The sequence below is a fragment of the Zonotrichia leucophrys genome, chromosome 2 (genome assembly GCF_028769735.1).
Source record: "Zonotrichia leucophrys gambelii isolate GWCS_2022_RI chromosome 2, RI_Zleu_2.0, whole genome shotgun sequence".
Lineage (NCBI taxonomy): Eukaryota > Metazoa > Chordata > Aves > Passeriformes > Passerellidae > Zonotrichia > Zonotrichia leucophrys.
In genome coordinates this window covers 48,332,368-48,353,889 of record NC_088171.1, presented here as the reverse complement: position 1 = coordinate 48,353,889, position 21,522 = coordinate 48,332,368, and the positions used below count along the sequence as shown (strand labels likewise).

Sequence of the window (21,522 nt, the reverse complement as noted above, 5' to 3'; positions counted from 1 at the left end):
ATTCTGTTTTCCAAAAAAGAATTTGGAAATTTGCATCAGTGGTCAGTGAGCTGAAAGACATAAGAAGTTGCTGGAAAGTATAAATAATGTAGTGTCTCAAAATTGTGATGAAATATCAAGTCCACCTCATCTCTAAAGACTGTGGTTAGTGTCTGCCCTCCCTACAGCTTCTTGCTCTGAGCAGGAGGTAGGTGAAGTAATGCTGGATACAAAACACAGAAGGGACCTAGTCTTTGGAGAAAATTCTGAAGCCTGGGCCTAAAACCAAAACAAACCCCATTCCTTCCTGAACTCACAGTTGCCCTGTTCCAGCTGGACACATGCACGTGGATCTGCCAGATGTGGAGTACAGGGTCTAATAGGGAAGGTCTGTCCCAACTTCAAAGTCTTTTGTAACACTTCAACTCTGCAGACTTTGGTTTAAGAGTTTTGGAGGGTTTGAATAGTAGTTTTTCTTTGTTTTATAAACACCACTTTTGAGTCATAGTAGAAAGGAGCTTTTTCCTCTGCTTTTTTTTTTTATTTATCAATTTTGAGCTCAAAGTAAATGCTGGCTACTTCCCATGTGCTCTTCTACAATTCAGACTTCTTCATTCTTTCTCTCTGTGGAAGCAATTTCATATAATTTTTGTTTTGACTGCGGGATCATTCTATACAGTACTTTTCCAATGTAGTTGTGTTCAGCACTTGCACTGCAGTAAAATAGCTGCATCCAGTTTCAAACTGTTCCCCTCCAAGGCACTGAAATCTCAAGTGAGTGGGATATTTGCTGATACACTGTTTGTAGCATCACGTACAGCTGAAGCGAAAACCGGGATGGGTAAGGCTGAGGCGGCTGTAGAAACAAGGGTCCCTTTTCCTAGCAACATGCCATCACCCTCCTCAGCCTGGCTGGTGCAGTCATTTCGTGGCTGTTCAGGAAACCTTGTTAGTTCCATTTGTAGCTTTCATTTAAGGGCTTTCCCCTTGACAGCAAGGCTGTGGCAGAGCAGAGTTATTAGTGAGCCCACAGGAGCGTTGTGCTGGACACGCTTCAAGCTGCAGTCTATGGCCTTTAGTTTTTAATTAACCCGGGGTTATGGGGAATTGCTGAAAGGGTTCCTCAAATATTCAGAGCTTGGGTTTCATCCCATTAAGCCACCCCTTCCCAAACAAAATAAGGTATTTTCATGGAGGGGTGTTCCCCTCTTTTATTATTGAAGCATGGCATTGAAAGAACCAAGGTTACCAAAATACTAGCCCCTAGGAGACAGAAGAGCCAAACCCTTGCTAACACCATGTGGGATAAATTGAAAGGAATCCATGGTAATTTTTTTTTTTCAGTTAGAACATCTTTTTGCCCAGGTCACTGGGAAGGTAGTGAAAACATGTCCATTTCTATTAAGAAAAAATTACTGTTTTAATTTTAGAGTTGGAAAGTTGTATTACTTTGTAGAGCCCCATAAGCAATGAGGTTGCACTTAAAGCTAGGTGTGAAAGCCTCCTGCTGCAGTTACTGGCATTTTGGTCAACCATCAGATTCCATGGGGTATATTCTTCAAGCATCAGGCTTTGCTATGGTTCTGGTAGAGTTCCCTGTAAAAGGTATCAATCTTGAAAATTTTCACATACATGCTTCTGAGGTACACAAACTGCCTAATGAGTTGCTTGTGTGTGTGCTCTTCAGATGAGAGTCTACTGAATTAGGGCTCCTACTTGCTCTAGTCTCAATTCCCTGCAAAAGTGTTGCAAGTGGGGTCTTCTCAATCCCATACTGTGCCACACTGTATGTTCTGCTGCTTACAGTCCAGGGATGCTTCTATTTCAGCAGCTCTTCTTGTATGCATCACAGGAGCATAATCTCAGGCTCTCTACCATCAATCTTACAGTGTTGTGCATGCCTGTGAAGTTGATAGCCAGAATCTCTCCCATGGCCATTTTGAGCCTTTGCCAGAGGTTTTTTGAAACCTTTCTGTTGAAGGGGCTGCACACCCTGAAAGAGGTTTGAAGGGTGTAGGGTTTCTCGCCCAAACCTTTTTATCCACAGAGAAATTTAAAAGGGCTCGTGAAAGTCCCTTTTTATCATTCAATTGCCTGTGTTTTCCTGCGCTGTATTTTAAATGACTGGCCTGGAGTGTCCTTCAGGACACAGCTGGGTCCATGAGGCCAGTGTTTTATTCAGAGAGCCAAGAAGCCCTTCCTCTGCTAACACCCCAAATGAGCTCACCATGTGCTGGTTCCACTGCTCCTCCAATGTTTTATCCAAAAGGAGGCTCCCAGCGCCTGCAGCGCCGCAGGGCTGTGTCAGTGCTAACACTTCTCCTAAATTGTCCCTCAGGCTGCTGCTTGGCACAGCATCAGCACCGCCAGTACGAGAGAAGCACAGAGCCAGAGAAGCCCTCTGCCCCCCTCCACTGGCATTTTAACATCCAGCCTTGCTCTGAGCTTTTGGAGATTTAGTTTGGATGTAACAAGATTGTATTTTTGACAGCTTAACATTGTGTGATCTACTTATTAAATGGAACATGCTCTGACAAAGGAGGGTAACCTCTTTCTTGCCATTTCAGAAAGGGAATTGGCAAGCACCATCCTTGCAGGCTAGGCAGAGTGCTGGCCTGGCTCTGCAAAGGCAATGTCCTTCACAGGAGCAGATTTTAACAAATGTTGTTGGGGGGAATTATGTCCTGCAAAGCACGAGTTGTCAGGAGCTGTAAATGTACATCTCTTAGGAAGGACTAAAATGCAAGCTGGGGTGTGAACTTGCATGGTCACACGTATATTTGTGACCATGCAAAGCACTGCAGGACAAGAGACTTAACGTCTGCTTTTTAAGTTCTTGCATGTTTATTAGGTCCAGTCTCTCCATAAATATGGGGGTGTTCTCCTATGTCTATAAAAAAAGATATGAGTCATAATTTTCATAAAGTATGGGATATTTCAAATTTATCAGTTTTTGGGTGTCCCACACAAGACAGCTGGTAGGGCTTGATTTTCACAAAGTGGATGCTAAAAATGAATCTTTTATGGGTAAATTAAAGTTATCCACTCAAAGTAGTTACTTTGCCAGTTCTGGCCATGAGGGTATATAATATCTGGTCAAACTAAGTAAATTTATTCTCACTAGTATTTTTTTTTTGAGCCAGTGACTATGTCAATAACAAAATGCCTGTAGATTAATGCCAGCTTCATTTAATCAGGTAAAATTACTGAGCAAAGTCCCTACCCTTCTTATATATACACCCCACACATTTCTTCTTCTGGAAGAAAAGACAGCCTTTCCCTGTAGCACCTTGTTTTAGTAAGCTTCCTCCTCTGCTCTTGGTAAGGCTGATGAATACATTGTCAGTAACCTTAATTAATGTGTTTATTTCAACAGACAAATTTTGGTATTGTCGACTTTCACCTAATCACAAGGTCTTGCACTATGGAGACTTGGAAGAAAGTCCACAGGGAGAAGTCCCTCATGATTCCTTGCAAGATAAATGTAAGTCATGCACAAAGATTGTGACACTTCTGCTACTTTTATGCTAGTTCTTCTTTATAACCTGTAGTAGGTTTCTCTTAACATGGGACATTATGAACAGCTCTCTTTATGAACATAAAGAGCAGGGGACATTTCCTCCTGCATTCAACCACCACTCTCCTGGGTTTGGCAAGTGTGTGTGGGGACTGCGTTAAGCTTTTCAATGAGTTTATAATTTCATTCAGCTTGGAAACGTCATGTCTTTCCTAGGGAGGAACACAGTTTATTTTCATTGCTCATCTAACTGCAGATGTCAAATAAAAATACTTGGGCATATTCAGAAGCACTGCCTGTGCATGGAAACAGGCAGTCTAGTGACTGGAGGAGGAATAAGTGCAGAGGTCTTTCTAGTTATTGTGAGGAGTGGACTTAGAGGTGACAGGTCACTGTGAAGAGCATTGAGAGAACCTCACTGTATCTATGTAGCCAACTGGGAGAGGACATGTCTCTGTGGCAGCTCCTACCAGGGGATTTATTGGGATTTTTCTTATGGTTGAAAGTAATTTTGGAGCTCTTCAGAACCATCATACTGTAGTGATTTCTCCTTTGTTCTTCGACACAAGTTGTAGGGGTTTAACCTGTAATCCAGGGAAGCTTTTTTATGAAAGTGGAAATAATGAGTATAGTTCTGTCACTTGGGAGGTGACTGCAAGAAATCCAACATTGAATAAGGAATAATTTCTTTTTGTTCTTTTCTGAAAATCCTTGGCATTATCAAATTAGACATGCTTATACAGGTGTTTCAGCTGGTAGTTCCACTTCTTTCATGGAATGGCAGAAAGACAGACTAATTTTTCAGAAGTTTGAAATTTTTCCAGCCTGAAAATTGCGAATGATGTGAAATTTTCTCCCCTAACCTGTCTCCAGGCAGCACCTTTTAAAATGTCCAAGTGCTCCCTGATGCAGTCTGGGAGGGGAAAGAAGAAAAGCCTGTGTGATGCTGGAGCCCCGACAGTTTGCAGTCACATTCTCTTGTTTTCCTTGCCTTACAGATTGCCTCAAGGATGTTCACAGTCTTACTGCAGTCTTGGCAGAATGTAGGACAGGGCCTCACATTGCTGCATTGGCACAGAAAGAGACTGTTTTTGTGGACAAGGCTTAGAGAAATAGCCACAGAACGTTACAGTAGTGTCAGAGTGACAGAAGAATGAAAGTCACACTTGAACTGCAGGCACAGTTACAAGAGCAGCAGCTCCCAGATTTGTTTGCTTGGAGCACTCTTCCATGCATAAACCCCTGACCCTGACTGTGAGCATCATCTGGCACTTGCATTTTCTGTAGGCTCTTGAACCTACTCAGGAATGTCAGGATCCCATGGGGGCATGGATCCCATGAAGGCTCCTGCTTTAGAAACCATTGGGCCAGACCCACACGGTTGCCTCAGCATGGCTGCTGGCAGAGTAGATACCAGTGCAGTTTCAGAAAGAGGTGGTTATTTCATCAGTGTCTCAGGTTTTCAGGCTATGAATGAGACAAGATTTACCATAGTGCTACCCACATTAGATGGAGTTTCATTAAACAAAGCTGAGAATATTGCAAGTCACAAGATTATAAAGTCGCGCTATTTGAAATGTATCAGGTCAAACTGGCTTGGGCAATTTACAGAATACTTTCATAAATATTCTGGTTTTCTCTGGACAGATGTATTGATTTTTGAATTCTTAAAGTTTGAATAATATGATCAACTTGTCAGCATTTGGAGCCAGGTCCACAGATAAAAGGGAATAGGTGGATAAGAAAACAGAACCAAGAGAAGCAGCATCAAGCATTTTGTGTACTCCTTGCCAAGGCTGAATATTTAGTCTCTATCCCTAAAAATAAATGTGTGGGTTTTTAACCTTTTCACTTCTGTGAATGTCACCCCTCTCTTCAGGCTGGCAGAGTTAACAAGCCATGCAGACTGCAGCTGGGACAGAAAGCAGCTGCCCTCCTTCTCAAGGCTTTATCCATTGTGAGCACATCACATCTGTGCTCACGCCCTCCAGCGTCTTGTAGTCAACTTCTGACACCTGGAGTCTTTGATTCTATTTTTCTAAAGTAAGGCATAAGCCAAGTTCCAGATAAATAAAGATTAGGATGTCACATCAGTCTGTGATCTCCCATAGTAACTGTATTCCAGATCACACAGATCAAGTGTATGAAACCTGGAGAAAAGCCTTCTTGGTTGAGAGGGCTGACCTCAGAAAACCTTATCTTATGCAAACAGAGAAATTGTTTTTCTGGGCCTCTTCAAAAAGTGTCAGGAACTCTTTTTTCTTAAGTAGACTTTTCTACCTTAGTTGCAGTCAAATATCTCCTTAATTTCCCAGTTTATCCTAGCACACTCTCTCCTCTCAAAAACAGTATCTCTTCTTCTCCATAATGGGACTGTCAGAGGCATAAAAAGTCAGCATACCCACAGCATACAATTCTGAGACTAAAGGCAGAAGTTGAGTAGTGAAGAGTCAAATGATTTCATTTCTTTTCAGTTTTCCATGCAAAGCAAATCCTTTAAGAATGTCTTTTACATCCTATGCCATCCATTTGGCATAGTGCTGAGGTAATCTGTCATGAAATATATGGTGCTGCTGGGCCCAGCAGAAGAGTAAATGCATTTCTCCTCTTCACTATTTCCATTAGAGTTTCTAAAGAACTGGGCAGTAACAGGTTTTCATGTTACTATCCTCTTCTATATATAAGATACTTTTCTGCAGCCACAAGGATAATGGATTATTTATAGATCGTAGAAACTGTCACTCAGGGACCATACTGTATTGTAGAGCATATAGATTCTCCATAATGTAATTACCTTGGGAAAATTGACTTCCGCTTGAAACTCAGAGAAATTTATCTTTATGCTTTAGTGACCTCACTCTGTGACTCTGAGTGGCAGCAGATTCCAATATTTTTTCTTACCTTTCCTTTCCCCCCAGTCATTTCTGATCACTTCACATTTTAAAGCAATTGGAATAGCTCATTATAAGCTTTAGTATTCCTTATTCCTGCTAGTACCAGAAAGCAACTAAACTGCTGATGGGAGTGAAATAGGAAACGATTCTAAAAAAATTCCTACAGGCTTTTAAAAGTAGGAAAACAGCACTGAGTGAAGGGTCCAAGTTGCCCAGCATCCTCTCTCCAGCAGAGACTTTACCTGGATGCCTAGGAAAGAGCAACAACAGAGCAGGCACATTATATTAACAAAGAAGAAAATTATATGGTTTTGAGATCCATGAGTACACATAGTGTCCAGGCACAGATATGCATTTATATGAAACAGTCTTACCCAAGGGAGTCTAACTAGGCAAGAAAAAGCATTTTCAGACTTTTATCCAGATGCTTGAAATTTTGTCAAGACTCACTGGTTCCTGTGTTAGTTGTTTTCTTCCAGTTTTCTTTCTTACAAAAGGCTGGAAATGGCAAAGGACATGGCAATTTTAACACATTAGTCTCGCTTCTTTTTAGACTCTGTAGCTTTTACATACCTTGCTTCTAACTAATTTTCTGAGGTTTGATTTTCTTTCTTTTTAATGCAGTGCCAGTGGCAGATATAAAAGCTGTTGTGACTGGGAAAGACTGCCCACATATGAAGGAGAAAGGAGCTCTTAAACAAAACAAGGTATGGTTCTCAAATTGCTATGAACACATACTGTGCAGAATGCAAAGCTTGTCAACTTGACCTTCCCTGAAGTAACACAGGTATTTTTCTTTCCAGCCTGCAACATTTCCATGTATGTATACCCTTTGTTTCCACCTCAGACCATTTGAGTTAAGTTATTGGGACAGCTTAGCCCTCTATACTCATATTTCATGGCAGATGTGCATTGAGTTACGCCCAGGGCACAACTGGAATTGTCTTTAGTAGTGATGTTTTCTATGTCTAAAGCAAAGCAGCAATGGCTGTTGGTGCCTACTCCTATATTGTGTCTGATAAATAACAAGTTTGCTCCAGCTGTGTTCTCTGATGAAGCCACATTCAGTGAACACATGCCAAAATTGCAATTAATGTCCAGCTGATGATACCTGCAGGTCCAATCAGGTAGAAAAACCATTGCCAACAAAAGGCTGTAAGGTAAATCCTGGGCAATTAAGGAGCCATATAAGGATGTGCTTAGCAGTTCATTTGGGAAAAAATGTGTAGGAAACAATATTCAGCTTAAATTAGATTTATACTACCTTTCAGTTTCAGAGCAAGAACTGTAAGGTGACAGTAGTACTAAAACTGTACAGTGCCAGAATCTTGCAGAGTTTTTGTTAGTAAGAATTGTCACCACATCAAGAAGAAATGGAGTTACTAGCAATGTCTGGCATTGTTAGTGGTGAATACCATATTCTATGACGTATGTTCATAAATTTTCTATCAGGTTGTCTCTCTCACCTTACAAGAAGCAATGAGACTCTAATGGTGCTCAGTCTGACCTAGAAAAGCACCCTGAGAGGTCTGGGAGCCAGATCACAGGTTTTGAATCAGAATTTCTAATTACCTGATACTGAGAAATTTTTGAGTCAGACCAGGAGATTTTGATGGACAAAATAGTGAAGTTAAGACCTCCTGCTTCAATATTTCAGATAAAATTGAAAAAGCAGTTCTGAAGGGAGCCATAAAAATTGAGAAGGCCCTGTCAAAGCTACATCACACAACTAGTTGCACTTTCACAACTGCAACTTCTCTTTCCTTAACTGTGCACAGATGGGTAAAGCATCCTGAGTATTTTTTGCATTTGTTTTCTTACAGAGAAGTTGCTCTCCTTTCAATATTGGCTTTACATGATAGGAAAGGGAAAAGTCAAATGAGGAAAAAAAATCCCAGGAGTATTTTTCCTTGTTGATTTTCTGAATTAGGACACAAACACACACACATGAGTACAATAGATTACGTATAACTCCTGCCTCATGTTACGGCTGAACCATCAACACATTTGGCTGGGACATTTATATGATGCATATAAAATATTTTTAGCTCTTCCTTGCCTTAGCACTCATATGTCCACACAAAGGGAAAGATGGAAAGCAGTGGGTGGCAGGGATGGAAATGTGTCATCGTTATGGCGCAGTAATGTCTAGATAGTATTTAATGCTAAACAGAAATGCTGCAGATCAGTTTGTCCTCAGCTCTCAGCATTGCCCCATTTCCTTAGGTAAAATTGCTTGGGACTGGTATAAAATTTGTGGCTGAGAATGGGAAGATCTGGAATTCATAGGTGGCATGGCTGCATCCTTGGCTGGAGGCATTCTATTTGTGACTCAGACAATGGCAATTTTGATGGTTTTACGGTTTCTGATGTGGTGCAGGGGTTTTGGTTTGGTGAGTTTGGGTTTTTTTTTTTATTTCCTCAATTCCTTGTTTCTTCCCCTGAGAAGCACAGAATTTTTGAATTAACCTGTCATACCAACCAAACTGTCAGGCACAATATTGCAACTATTTAACTGACATAGGAATAACATGTTGTTTGCAGCACATCAAGTTATATATGGGTTAGCAATTAAAATTTATAAAAAGGCAGACACAGAATGCAATTCAGCTGAATTTGGTGTATGAAACCTTTCACTTTCTGAAATTTCACAATCAGTGACATATTTTTAAGAGGTCTTTTCATTCTGAGCTTTCTTTGTACATATATAACGTCCACCTCAATTTTATTCATTGGCAGAAAAGAAAATTGAATGGCAGAATGCCATGCTATGAGCATAGCTGGAATTGGCAACATGTCCATAACAAAGGCTTCAGCATCCCTTCATTTGCCAGCACATGGCCATTGTTCTTTCAGCAGGATAATTTAGAAAGAAATCAGAGTTAAACTGAATTGGAATTTGCATGCGTATGAAGCTAGAAAGATGTGATGGGACCAGATCTGAATTCGTTGTTGTCTTACTTGTGTTTTTAAATTAGGTTTAATTTTTAAATTCATTATTTCTGACTCCCAAGTAGTACCAGTGATTTTCAAGGAAATGAAATACGTCAGATTTTTCAGCCTTCAAAATAAAGCATGACAGAAGAATTAGAAAAAAAAAAAAGCATGTCCAGATATTTTGAAGAGTTTTCCTATCGCCCTTTATCTGCTGATGTGGCACGTTTCAGGCTTTGTGCCTTTTTAGTCAGCTAAAATGGTTCAACCCTGACAAATGAAGCTCTCCTCTCCTCTCCTCTCCTCTCCTCCCCTCTCCTCTCCTCTCCTCTCTCTCCTCTCCTCTCTCTCTTCTCTCCTCTCCTCTCTCTCTCCTCTCCTCTCCTCTCTCTCTCTCTCTCCTCTCCTCTCCTCTCCTCTCCTCTCCTCTCTCTCTCTCCTCTCCTTCTCTCTTCTCTCCTCTCCTCTCCTCTCCTCTCCTCTCCTCTCCTCTCCTCTGTTGGTTGAACAAGTTCCCCACTGCTGCCTGTCTAGAGAGTTCTTTGGGGCAGATCTTCTGACACTGGCAAGCAAACTCAACATGGCCAGGCCTCGGTCTTCAGTAAAGACATGGGTGTTTTGAGCATGTTGAAGGCAGAGAAGGCAGAAAGTAGTGAGGTCATTCCAGCTGCATGGGATCACTTCACCATAGGCACCCAAAATGCTCATGAAAAATAGCTTGTTTCTGGCCTGTGTTGGGGACCACTGGAGATGGGGGAAAGGGAATCTCTGGGCATGGGAGAGCAACCTTCCCTTCATACCACCTATGACAGCTTCCCCCACAGAGCTGAATCCAAGGAGTGGGAAGCATTGGCCTGCTGTTGCAGTCTCTTGTTCTTTGTTTTCAGCACAGCTCAGAAGAGAGGCGCAATGTGGGTCCCAATGCTGCTGCCTTTGAGAAGCATCTGGGGAAGGGCAGAGGTCTGACTTGTGGAAGGAGCTAGGAGTGCCAAGGGAGCGAGTTCAGCAACTTAAGGTGCAGGAGGAGGAAAGCAAAACAAAGAAGGAAGGAACAGGTTGGAGGAGATGTGAGATGAAAAGGACCAGAGGGATAGAGAAACAAGTGGAAAAGGCTTGAGTGAAAAATTACAGTGAGAAAGGTTAAGAAGTAGGACAGGGAGAAGAAGAGAAAACTACAGCTGGGTGACAAAGACTGACCAGTTCTCATTTAAGAATTGCCAGCTCCTCCTTGTCATTGATGGGACTGTAACAAAGCCAGGTGGGGGTCCCTGACAAGTCAGCCAGCTCAACCACTGAGACCACTGCCAGTGTGGAGGGCCAGCTGGCAGCCCCAGCTCCTTTGGCTTCCATTTTCCTTGACAGTTTGCTGTGCATAAAGCAACAGAGATGCTGGCACCTGGAAGTTGTAATTCCAAGCCTTTAGAGTCCAGGGCAGCCAGCAAAGAAGCTGACCTGCAGCCAGGCTGCCAAAATAACACTTTTCCACAGAAAGAGAAGCTTGGTGCCCTTAATGTAGTCCCTTCTCATTCTCTGCCTGACTGGAAATGACAAAACCCTTGACATCCTGACACATTCTTCTTCCAAGCAGATTTTTTTTTCCTCTTTTTTCTCTCTTTGAGGTGAAGAAGAAAGTATATTCATTGGGAGTTTCCCAAAGGAAAATATTACAGAGGTCAGGCCTGTGGGATTATTGACCTTCATGAAATTCAGGAACATCACAGTGTAACAGTACAAGCCATTTTTTCAGAGCTACAACCTCAGGGGCATTATTTGGTGTATTCTGTCAGTAATTTATAATTCCGTGGGAGAAGATAATGCCAGGTTCATGTGGGCAGAGGTAGATTTTTTTCTCTAATGAGGGACATCACTCTTAATAAGGTGTGGCTGAGAGACATGCCTACAACACAAAAGGGCCATGTGAGCCTGAGCCATTGGTTTGCTGAATGCACCAGCACTGTTTGCACTTGCAGCCTCCATGGAGATTCAACACAATGAGGATTTAACATAGCTTTGTCTCCTGTAGCCTTGGCAATACATCAAGTCAAACCTAGTAACTAAACTCAAAGAAAACAGGAACATTTCCCATGAGAAGCCTGATCTCTTATTACCCAAGATTATCCATAAGGATTGCAAGTTCTATGGTTCAGACTCTGCTCTTAATCATACAATGTCAAAACCAAAAAAGCCCTTACAGAAATCCAAATATACTATGTCTGTCTCAGACCAGGAGCTCAGGGGTAACAATCTAGAGCAATGTTTATCCTGCAGTCCTCAGAGTCAATTTTTCCATTTTAAAACTTAGTGTTGCTGATTTAGGAAGTCGTTCTCCTTTCACCGCTGGCTCTGCAGGGACTGCTGTCAGCTGAGAGTCAGCAAAAGGCATCAGTGTGACAGGGCTGAGGAAGCCAAGGAGCTAAAAGAACAGGACATGTGATTCAGATCATAGTTACAAGTCAGCACTCTGCTGTGTAGCTGGGTCTGTTTTCCACAGTTAATATATCCATACTGCCAAGCTTAGATCCTGTGAGATCTTTGTACTGGCACTTGTAGTGATGCAGGCAGAAACCATACTATGGCAACAGATAGGACAACATCTTTGCATGCTCACTGCTGGCTTCTGGAAGAGCAGTGTTTATTCAGATTGCCTGGGTTTCCCCATGGGAATTTAACTCCAGGTGACTTTTAGGGAAGGTCAGTACTTTATGAATTCTCCTTGGTATCTTTTACAATTCCAGCTTCAGTGCTTAGGGGACAAAAAGATAATTGGTTTTTCCTTTCCTGAAATTCCCTTGGGTCTTTAGGTAACTGGCATCGTTTGGCTTGACTGTGGCTGGCGATTCTGGTTCAGAGAGAAACAGAATTACAGAAATCTCCTGAGAGTGAATAATTTAATATATTTCCATCAGTGAAAAGAACATAAGTATATACCAGGATATTCGTTGTCCTGACAAAATTTTTAACACAAGGAGTGAAACCTTGCAGAACTTCGTGAGTTTAATCTGTACAAAGTAAAAAAACCTGTGAGCCTTCATGAAGAGTTTCTTGCAAGTGTACTATTATTCATTATATTGATTTTAGTCCTCACCATTGCCTAGCTCAAATTTAAACTGAAGTGCTAAAGGAATTCATGACCCAGTGGGCCACAGTAACCACTGAGGTGAGTCAGTTTGTTTTGACTGAGGTATCTGTGGTGGTTTTCTTGCTGTGCCTGTCTCTTGCAGTGGTCTGGTACTGCTGCAGCTCTGGACAGACAGGAGACTGCCGTAAACTATTTTTCAACTTGTTTGGGGTAATAATGGATAGGAAAGAAAGACAGACCTGAATGTACAGATGCCTCTATCATGCAGCATAAATATGTGTTTCTTTGTGTTGTTCCAGGAGGTGCTAGAGCTTGCTTTCTCTATACTGTATGACTCAAGTGGCCAGTTGAATTTCATTGCTCCAGACAAGCATGAGGTAAGTCATGTGCAGAGTACAGAAATTTATTTGAAGTTATCTTAGTTGCTTTAAGGCACCAGATGTCTTTGTAAGAACATAAGAATGGGAATCTTGGCCCAGGGTATAGGTCTATCTAAATCAGTGTCATGTCTCAAAACAAACTGACAAATCCAAGGGATTAGTACAGGAACAAGACCTTCTGCAATTTTCTTGCATATCTGAGGCACAGAAGAAACATGTTTGGTATTCCTACATCACAGACCACATGAAGCTCAAAATTACAGACCAGTATTTCTAAGTCCTCCTGAAATATGAGCCATAAGAAAGAGAAATAAGAGAGCTTGGGCAGACCTTGAAGCTCTACAGACCTCACTCACCATTTCCTGATTTCTTGTGGTCTGCTGTACTTCAGACACTAGAGAATTTTTCTGTGTGAACTTTCAACACTGAGAATTTGTACAGCCAAGCTTTCAAAGAATCACTGCCAGCCTCAGTTCATTTTGACAATGCTAGCATAGTCAGGGGTGGTTATACCATAATTGGGTCTCAATCTCAGCCACAGACTTGTGCTCTCCAGAATGGCATATCCCCTTTTCCTTATTTTCACATTGCTTAAGACCATTAATGACAGCTGATCATAGAAGGCCCCCTGTATTCATTCCATCTCCATGGGAGAGTGTTTTGCAACGGCTTTCACTTGTATAAAGACAGTGTAAATACCAATAGCAAGGATAGCCCCTTCCCCGCTGCCTTCTCCTAGTAAAAGCCACAAGGAAATCTAAGATATCATCGCCTTCTGGAATGTGATGGAATTAATTTACCTTAATTGTGTTGAATCATTGGATGTGTTTCTCTCCAGGAAATTTCAAGTAAAGGCTTAGCAGAATGCACTACATTTTTTAAAAAATCCCTCTTGTTTCTAAAGCAAAAGAGTTATGTTTCATTTGCACACTTATTTTTAGATATTACATTTGGTCTCAGTTCAGGACCCTGTGCTAAGATGATGAAGAAGATCACTTTAAATTGAATTATACTGTAGTGTTAAAGTGTGTGAAATTGCTTTACAAGTGAAGTGTATTAGCTGTGCCACTTCAACATTTGTTGTTCTGGACTAAAACCTTCAACAAAATGTTAATTTTAGGAGAGGAGATACAGTTATTCCCATTTGGGTATTTCTGTGGATTAATATCGGAGTGTCATTTTCAAGAATGCTCCTTCCAGGGAAGTATTTGCTGGTCAGTTTTCATGTAAGAGAAAAGAGCAGTAGTATCCCAGGCACAATGTGCCACTAGAGCTGTAGATCTAAGCAACACCTGGTTGTCGTCATCCTCTGAACTGAACATGTTTGAGGATTTCTGATATAAATTCTCCAGAAACTGAATTCTAGACTGTTTCAGCTCAGAAGTGCAAATGGTCATGAAAACCAACAATTTTTTCAGCCACTGTATCTCAAATACAGCCTACAGCTAAAAGTGGATTTTAATGGTCCAAATGTTCAAAAGCTGCTGCTGCATCCCACTGACAGGCAGTAGCAGTGAGATGCACTAACCCAATTGCTCATGATTGCGTTAACACACCTTTTATCTTCATATCTCTTTTTGGTATTGTGCAGCTTCTTTGAAACAAAATTAATAGGTTGAAAAAAATGGCCAGAGGCAACAGTCTCTGCTGCCACTTGACAGTTCCCAAATGAAAGTTTTTAAAAGGACATCTCACATCCTCTGTATTTTTCCATGGCCTGCAGAAGAGTGAGTTGTGATTAAAGTGAAAAGTACAAGTGTTCAGAGGAAGCACCCACAAGGAAGGGAAGTAGCATGTTGTGAAGCCCGTGACTCTTCATCAAAGTAGTTGGGGTGCCTGTTGATAGAAGTGCTAGTTTAGCAGCATTGTCAGTTTGTGGTGACATCTCAAGATTCTGAAAGCTTTGTGTGAAGCACCCAGAATGATGTTGGTACATGACAATTTCAGGTCAGACTTGCAGGGCTTTTTTAAAATACTTGTGCAGCCCTCGTGATTGTAGAGTGAGGCTGAAATGTGGGAGTTGAACGTGTCCTAAAAGGAAAAATTGAACGAGGCTCTTAGGATAATTTTGGCTGCAAGGAACCCTGAAGGTGTCCTGAGTCCAACCTCCTGCTCAAAGCAGGTCAGCAATGAGCTCAAACCAGGTTGCTCAGGGCTGCATCCAGATGGATGAAGCCTGTGCAACCTTTCTAGTTCTTGTCTCCCAAAGTAATTCTTTGATAAAATCTCATTACTGAACCAGTATCATTGAGATTTGGACCTCATTCTAGCACACTTAAGTTTGTGAATTCCCTTAGCCATCTGTTGGAGCTTACTGCTAGCTTGAGGATTCAGTACTATGAGATCACTCCATTGTATTTGTTTTTCATTTAAATACTAATAACTGGTTTCAACTACACAGCAAAAAAAGGTGGATTACTTATCCATGATGTTTGACAGAGAAACTGATGAGGGAGGCCATAATTAGGTTTCATTGGCGTTTTATGAAAATGAATCTCGTAAATTAATTTTTCAGTGGTTCTTAGTCTCTTTTGCATATTAAACAGAAAAAAGCTTCTGAATGAATGCCTCTGTTTTTCCACCATCTCATTAGGATGTCTCTCTCCTCAACATGTGCAGGAGTTTAATTAGGTGCATTTGCCAATATGGAGATTAGAGAGGAAGCCCTTTTTCCAGGCCATTGCACTCATCAGAGTTGTGGCCAGAATTTGGTTTCTGTGGGCCCTGAATGAGTTATATCTGGAAGAGGAGAGAACTGCAGTTCTGCTTTCTGGCTCTCTGGGATTCCTCCCCAGAGGAAGAGCTGGCCGCACTCACTGCGCAGGTGATGGACTGTTTACGTCAGGGGCTGCATCTGTTGAGAAGGTTCTCTCCTCTCCTGTAACCTGAGCAGAGACTTTTGCTTTTCTGTTCCTTTCTTCATAATGAATTCAGGGAAAACTCTCCTAGAGAAAGATTTCAAGTAAATCACAGAAGATTATATAGGCTGTTCAAATAGAATTATTTTTCTAGAATAGCTTCTTTCTTTTCCTGATATTCTGCATTCACTCCAAAAAAATAGCATGCTTTAAAAGTCTTCAGTGGCACACTTTGACAGCCTAGAATAGGCAGGCCAAGTTGTTTATTTAGTACTTGTCAGGAGGACAATCTGAACTCTAAAGTCTCTTCTATATAGCTGATCTCATATTAAAGCTGTGGCTTGTCTTGCCCACACCCTGGGTGAAAAAGCTCCCTCTGCTACTGTTTTGTTTCTGACTTAAGTGGGTTGGATTTCACTTTGGATGCTGAAGTGTGCTAACCCATCCTATTTTTGAAAGATGCCCTTTTTCTGCATGAAGAGGGGGGCTTCTCTCTCTTCCTTAAAAATAATCCTCATTTCTGCTGTGGGATGAAGTCAGCCATGGCTATCTTTAAACTCAGCGGCATCATGTAGCAAATGGTCAGCTAAATTTAAAACTCTTTTTTTTGGCATGAAATCCAGCAGAAGTATTTGTAAGATAAAAATGCAGTTATGGTTAATTTAATTTTTCTCCTGCAAACTAGGACACAAGTTCATGATTGAAATCTTTATTTTTAGACGACAGCATTTGAGTACTTCTGTTCATAGTTGAATAAATGGCTTGTAGTAATAAATGAAAGTGACTTATTCAATAGAAGTTGACTCTAGATCACCAATCTCCCTTGAATTTGTTGCTGATTTTAAACGGTTATTCAGCCCACGTTTATCACAAGCTGTCAGCTGTTGGGAAAGATGGCATCTCCTGTTAGGAAAAAGCTAACAGTAAGAAAAAGGTTTTAGAGGCCAGTTCAGCATTTGCAGCATTTAATATTATACCCAAGCAGCTTGGCATTTAATTTTCATGAAGGACATAGCATTAACTGATGTAGTTTTCACAATATGTTATTTTGTGTAAAATAGTGGTAAAGTAGGCATAGTTATGTGAGACTATCAATTGTCAGCTTCATGTTCAGGAAAGCAAACAATAATAAAAGCAGATAGTACAGGATTTTTGCACTGAGAGTCAAGAAGTATTTGGGGGTGGGATTTAGTTCACCTAACTTAAATGTCTTGGAATTAAAAGTTTAGCTAGTGTAAGATAATCAGGCTTTTTCAATAGGTACTGGGAGAGGAGAATGAGAGGAGTGAAGGAGATTTCTCCAGAGGTTCATTGTCCTAAGTTATTGTTTCCTTCTCCATTAATTGCAGAAGAACATTCACTAAGAAGTTTGGAGGAGATGCCAAATTGTCAAACAACTAAACACTGTCATTTTGTCCCATTTAATGGACTGTTTTCCATTTTCTGAGCAGCCCAGTGAAAGCCTTCCTCAAGATCTGAGCTGGTATGGTTGCATCAACCGTATTTTAGGTCTCTTTGTAAGTCCCCATGGGAGCAGTAACTGTAGAGGACCAGACCAGACAAGGAGTTTGTTTATGAAAAGTCCATTAATGAGAGTTTTTATCCTTTTCCTGTGCAGTATTGTGTATGGACCGATGGTTTGAACGCCCTCCTTGGGAAGGATATGTTGAGTGACCTAACACGGAACGACCTGGACACGCTGCTCAGCATGGAGATCAAGCTACGCCTCCTTGACTTGGAAAATATACAAATCCCAGATGCTCCCCCACCTATCCCAAAGGAGCCCAGCAACTACGACTTTGTTTATGACTGTAACTGAGGCAGTCACTGAAACTTGCTCTGAAACTGGAAATACATTATAACTGGAGAGATATTAAAAAAAAAAAAGAGAAGAGTGTGAGGAAAAAAAGAAACCCACTTTTGCACCTTGTATTTTGGCTTTGGGGAGGGATGTAGAAACACTTGCATTCCTCCCTGTTCCCTGCATCCCTTCCTTCCCCATTCCCATCTTCCCCATTGCTCATCCAAATCCACATTGCTTTAATTAACTTGTAATTGCAGGCCATTGGCCTTGCTTAAGGCAAAGACTGCCACTAAGAAGCAACCCTCCTGAGGACTTTTTTTACATTTTTAATACTGGAATAGACATTCTTAACTAAAGGACGTTGTTATCAAACTGCATGCCTGTGAAACCCACTTGGCAGGGCAGAGGCTTTAACTGGAAGGAGGAGGGAGGTAGGGAGCAAAAGCAGCTACTGTAAGCAGAAGATTTCCCCAGACACTCACAAGAGTCTGCTCACCACTGAATCCATTGTGATGATGAAATTGGTTAACTGCTTCCCAGTGCTTGCACCATCCGTCACTGCCATCATTCTCTCCACCGTCATCTCAGCTCTTGCCTCCAGCCTTCACCCAACCGATCGGCTCCCAGGATGGAAACTCTGCAGGTTTTTGCTGTACCATACGCTGCAATGCTGCAACAGCTTTTAACTTCTTTTCCTCCCAGCTCTTACGATAGCCCCACACTAGCAGATCACTCGCACAAACCGTGTATGAAGCCACTAGTGTGTCCCATTCCTGTAGCGTTCCCTGAGCCTCAATTGCCTCCGAAATTGGCTTGTTGCTATTTGAAGTGATTTTCATTTCCTTGGTCCAAAGTTCAACAGTAATTTTCACAAATTAATTACAACTGCCAAACATCCAGGTTTACATCATTGTCATTGCTACAGTGTTAGAAATTTGCAAGGGATTTTTTTTGTACGGGTTCTAATTTTTTATTTTATTTTGCCAAACAAATATATTTAATGAAAACTAATTTCATTGTGAGTACTTTTGGGGAACAATATTTTTACTTAATTTCCATTTGGAACATTTGCCCTGAAGGGAAAATAACACTGTTCCCTTCAACTTCACTGTTGAATAAAAATCTGAGTTGTGATGATTCCTGAGACTTTGTTTTTCTTCTGAAGTTGTCTTTTATTCCTTATGGTTCCTAGGAATTCTGAACTCTTTAGTAAAAAGAGGAGTGGGAAGACTTTTCTTATCTGCATCTGATTTAACTTACTTGTTTGTTAGTGGTGACAAGGATGAAATGCATCCAGAGATCTCCATTGCCATGGTTACATGAGCCTTCCTGTGAGAAGGGCCCTTGTGAAATCCAAAATCCAAGCATACTGATGTGCTCACGGTCAGTTCAAGGCTGCTGCCTTTCCTGTGTTTTGCTGGGGCAGCTGTTTTTTTGCTGTATTTCCATTTTCTCCATTGAGAGTGTTTATGGCTGCAGCAAATTGGTATTAGGAAGGTTTGAGCTTTGCAGGATGGATTCCCTCTATCCTCATGGTTTTTTCTAGGTATTTCACTAAGTTCAATTGCAAAAGTCTGAGTGTAGAGGAACCTGCCAGCTCTTTTCCTCCCACTGCACATGCTGAAGACAGATGTTTATCAGTGTAAGTTTCTTTCCTGCTCAGACCCAGCTGAAAAAGCTGGTAAAGGGGTTTTATCAGAACTTGTGCTAGTGAGAAACCCAGAAGCTGGTTCCAGTTCTGACAGTCATAGAAGTTCTCAGCTGAGGTGGCCTTTGCTCCATCCAGATGGCTCTGGGGAAAACATCCTGACTGGCCTCACACCAGTAGAGGAGAGAATTGATGTCCTGCAGGTGCAAAAAAAGGAAGATAATGAGAACATTGTGTGAATGCAAGCATCAAAGTCTCAAGGAAGGTGCCTTCTTGAAGCTGTGCGGTATTTTATGAATGCCCTAATGTACCAGAAGATATATAAGATAAGTTGGTTTTAGTGGTAATGGATGATAAAGTAAGTTAATAAGAGAGACTGAGTTAAACTCTGGAGGGAGAAGTTGTGGTGAAGTGGGGCCTCAGAAGAAGTTTGGTCTTAATGAGAACAGAGAAGTACAACATGAGTTGTGGGAGTTTGAGATGGTTTATTCTCCAGAGCTTTCTCAGACTATAGCAAAGGTAGTCATGGTCAGGAAATAATAGAAGCAAAGGCACTGCCTGCCTCAGGGGATTTTTAAGGGGTCCCAGGGGCAAGGGATGGAGGAAGGAACATGTTTCTCTACCAGATGCTGATGTTGCCTCTTAACTTCATGCAGATAGAACTTGGAGCAGAACGGAGAGCTTGAGTTGTTTTAATTACCCTGACCCAGCTGGATTGGCTTTTTACTTACAGATTTCATACTTGGTGCTTCAGATGGGTATTGCTCTGTTGGCAAAAGAAACACCTTTCACTCCTAAGCTGTAAGAGCCAAACACGCTGCCAGCTCAGCAGCACTCCAGTGCTGTGGTCTCAGCAGGCAGGCATCTGTGTGAAAATCAGAGAGGAGCAAACAAAACCCCTTCTCCAGGGGGCAGCCTGAGCGGGAGATAAAGGTTAGACTTGCCTTCTCCACTAAGGTGAGTGCCCTTAATTCCACCCCAAGAGCCATGGGGACTGGTGGGAGTAGAGCTGGCAACCCAGCCCTCTGTTTTTACCAACAGCTTGTGCCCATCCACACGACACTGAGGCACACCAACACCACTCAGGCAGTGTGGGGCCCTGGAGCATGAACAGCTGGGAGCCCTCTCCTTCCACAGCAGGTGCCACAGCCCCTCTGTCCTGCCCTGGGACCGCACAGGGTGGGTGCAGCCTGACCAGGGGCATCCAGGGCCAGATGGATACCACAGCACTGCTGTGTGGCTCTGTCTCACTGCTTCCCGCAGCCCTACTTTGCAGGATCCCCAGCTCCCCACATGGCCTGGCTCTTTGTAGGGGTTATGCACAGTGTGGGATGGTCACATGAGCAGGAATGCCAAATTTGTATCCACCACCCTGCCATAAGAAAGAAGAGGCTCGAGAGATGCGTTGGCGTAATAGCCCTTCCAGCTATTTTAGCAGCACTCCCACAGCAACTTGCAAGGCTGTGGTGCAAAAGAAGAATCCTGCCTTCGGTTTTTGGAGCTGTCATACAGGCTCACTTTGTCATTATGAAATTTAAAACAAAAAAAAAAAAAGTTAAATGATGAAGAAATATCCCGCTGCTTCCCATTCTTTAAAAAAAAAGAAATTGAGGATGAAAATGGCAAATTCATTTGCTCATGCTGTTGTGTTCCGGAAAAGCTTTTAAATCATCACATTCAAGGAGATGCAGCAGGAAAAAGAACTGCTATTGAAGTTTCTTGTATAATTTCAAAACATTAAGTGGGTAATTGCTTGTAAAAGCCATAAAGGGGAGAGAGAACAAAAAAAAAAATCAGTCTAATTTTAGCTACTGTTTTGGAAATGACTTTGCTTTTGAAAGTTAATATATTCTTTTACCAGAAAACTTGAATCAAGTAAAATACGTATCTTCTTAAGTCAACTGCTTGCTCTACTTGTAAGGACAAGGAGAAGAGCAGCAATTCTAACTAATCCTGTACAAAGCAAGCTATGTGTCAGAGAAACAGGGCTTTTCTTACCATTTTTTCAGAAGCCTTTCTTTTTTCAGTATGGAGAACTATTTCATGAAACCTTTCATAAAGAAATAACATCCTCATGCCAAGAGGCAGGTAGGTGCTGACTCTCACTTGGGTTGCAAAATGACAGTGCAAGATCCTGATTACTTCATTTGTGAAATCCTCTTGTGTCTTCACTCCCTACCCAGAATTGCATTCTTCTTGCCTGGGGTGTTTGTCATCAATGTCACATCAATGAGAATGTGAAGGCTTGCATGGAAACCTGGTGGGACCCACTGCCCAGAATCTCTGTCTTCTCTGGAAGACAGCTGAAATGCAAGGGAGTGTTACAGGGTTTGCAAGGGTTTTTCAGGGTGAAGAGAGAGACAAGAACGTTGACCTCATGTTCAGAAGGCTTGATTTATTATTTTATGCTATATATTACATTATAACTA

The 21,522-nt window shown here is 41.7% G+C and overlaps 1 protein-coding gene across 5 annotated transcripts in view; it reads left to right on the top strand.

Moving 5' to 3' along the window:
* The window catches only part of ELMO1 (engulfment and cell motility 1), a 303,547-nt gene extending 284,965 nt beyond the window's left edge, over nt 1–18,582 (top strand). For all 5 annotated transcript variants that reach the window (XM_064704898.1, XM_064704900.1, XM_064704899.1 and 2 more), the window contains 4 exons: nt 3,356–3,463; nt 7,015–7,097; nt 12,703–12,780; nt 17,260–18,582. In XM_064704898.1, the coding sequence (XP_064560968.1) occupies nt 3,356–3,463; nt 7,015–7,097; nt 12,703–12,780; nt 17,260–17,460 (470 nt within the window). In that variant the 3' untranslated portion in view covers nt 17,461–18,582. The remainder of the gene's footprint in view (nt 1–3,355; nt 3,464–7,014; nt 7,098–12,702; nt 12,781–17,259) is intronic.
* The last annotated feature ends 2,940 nt before the right edge of the window (nt 18,583–21,522 follow it).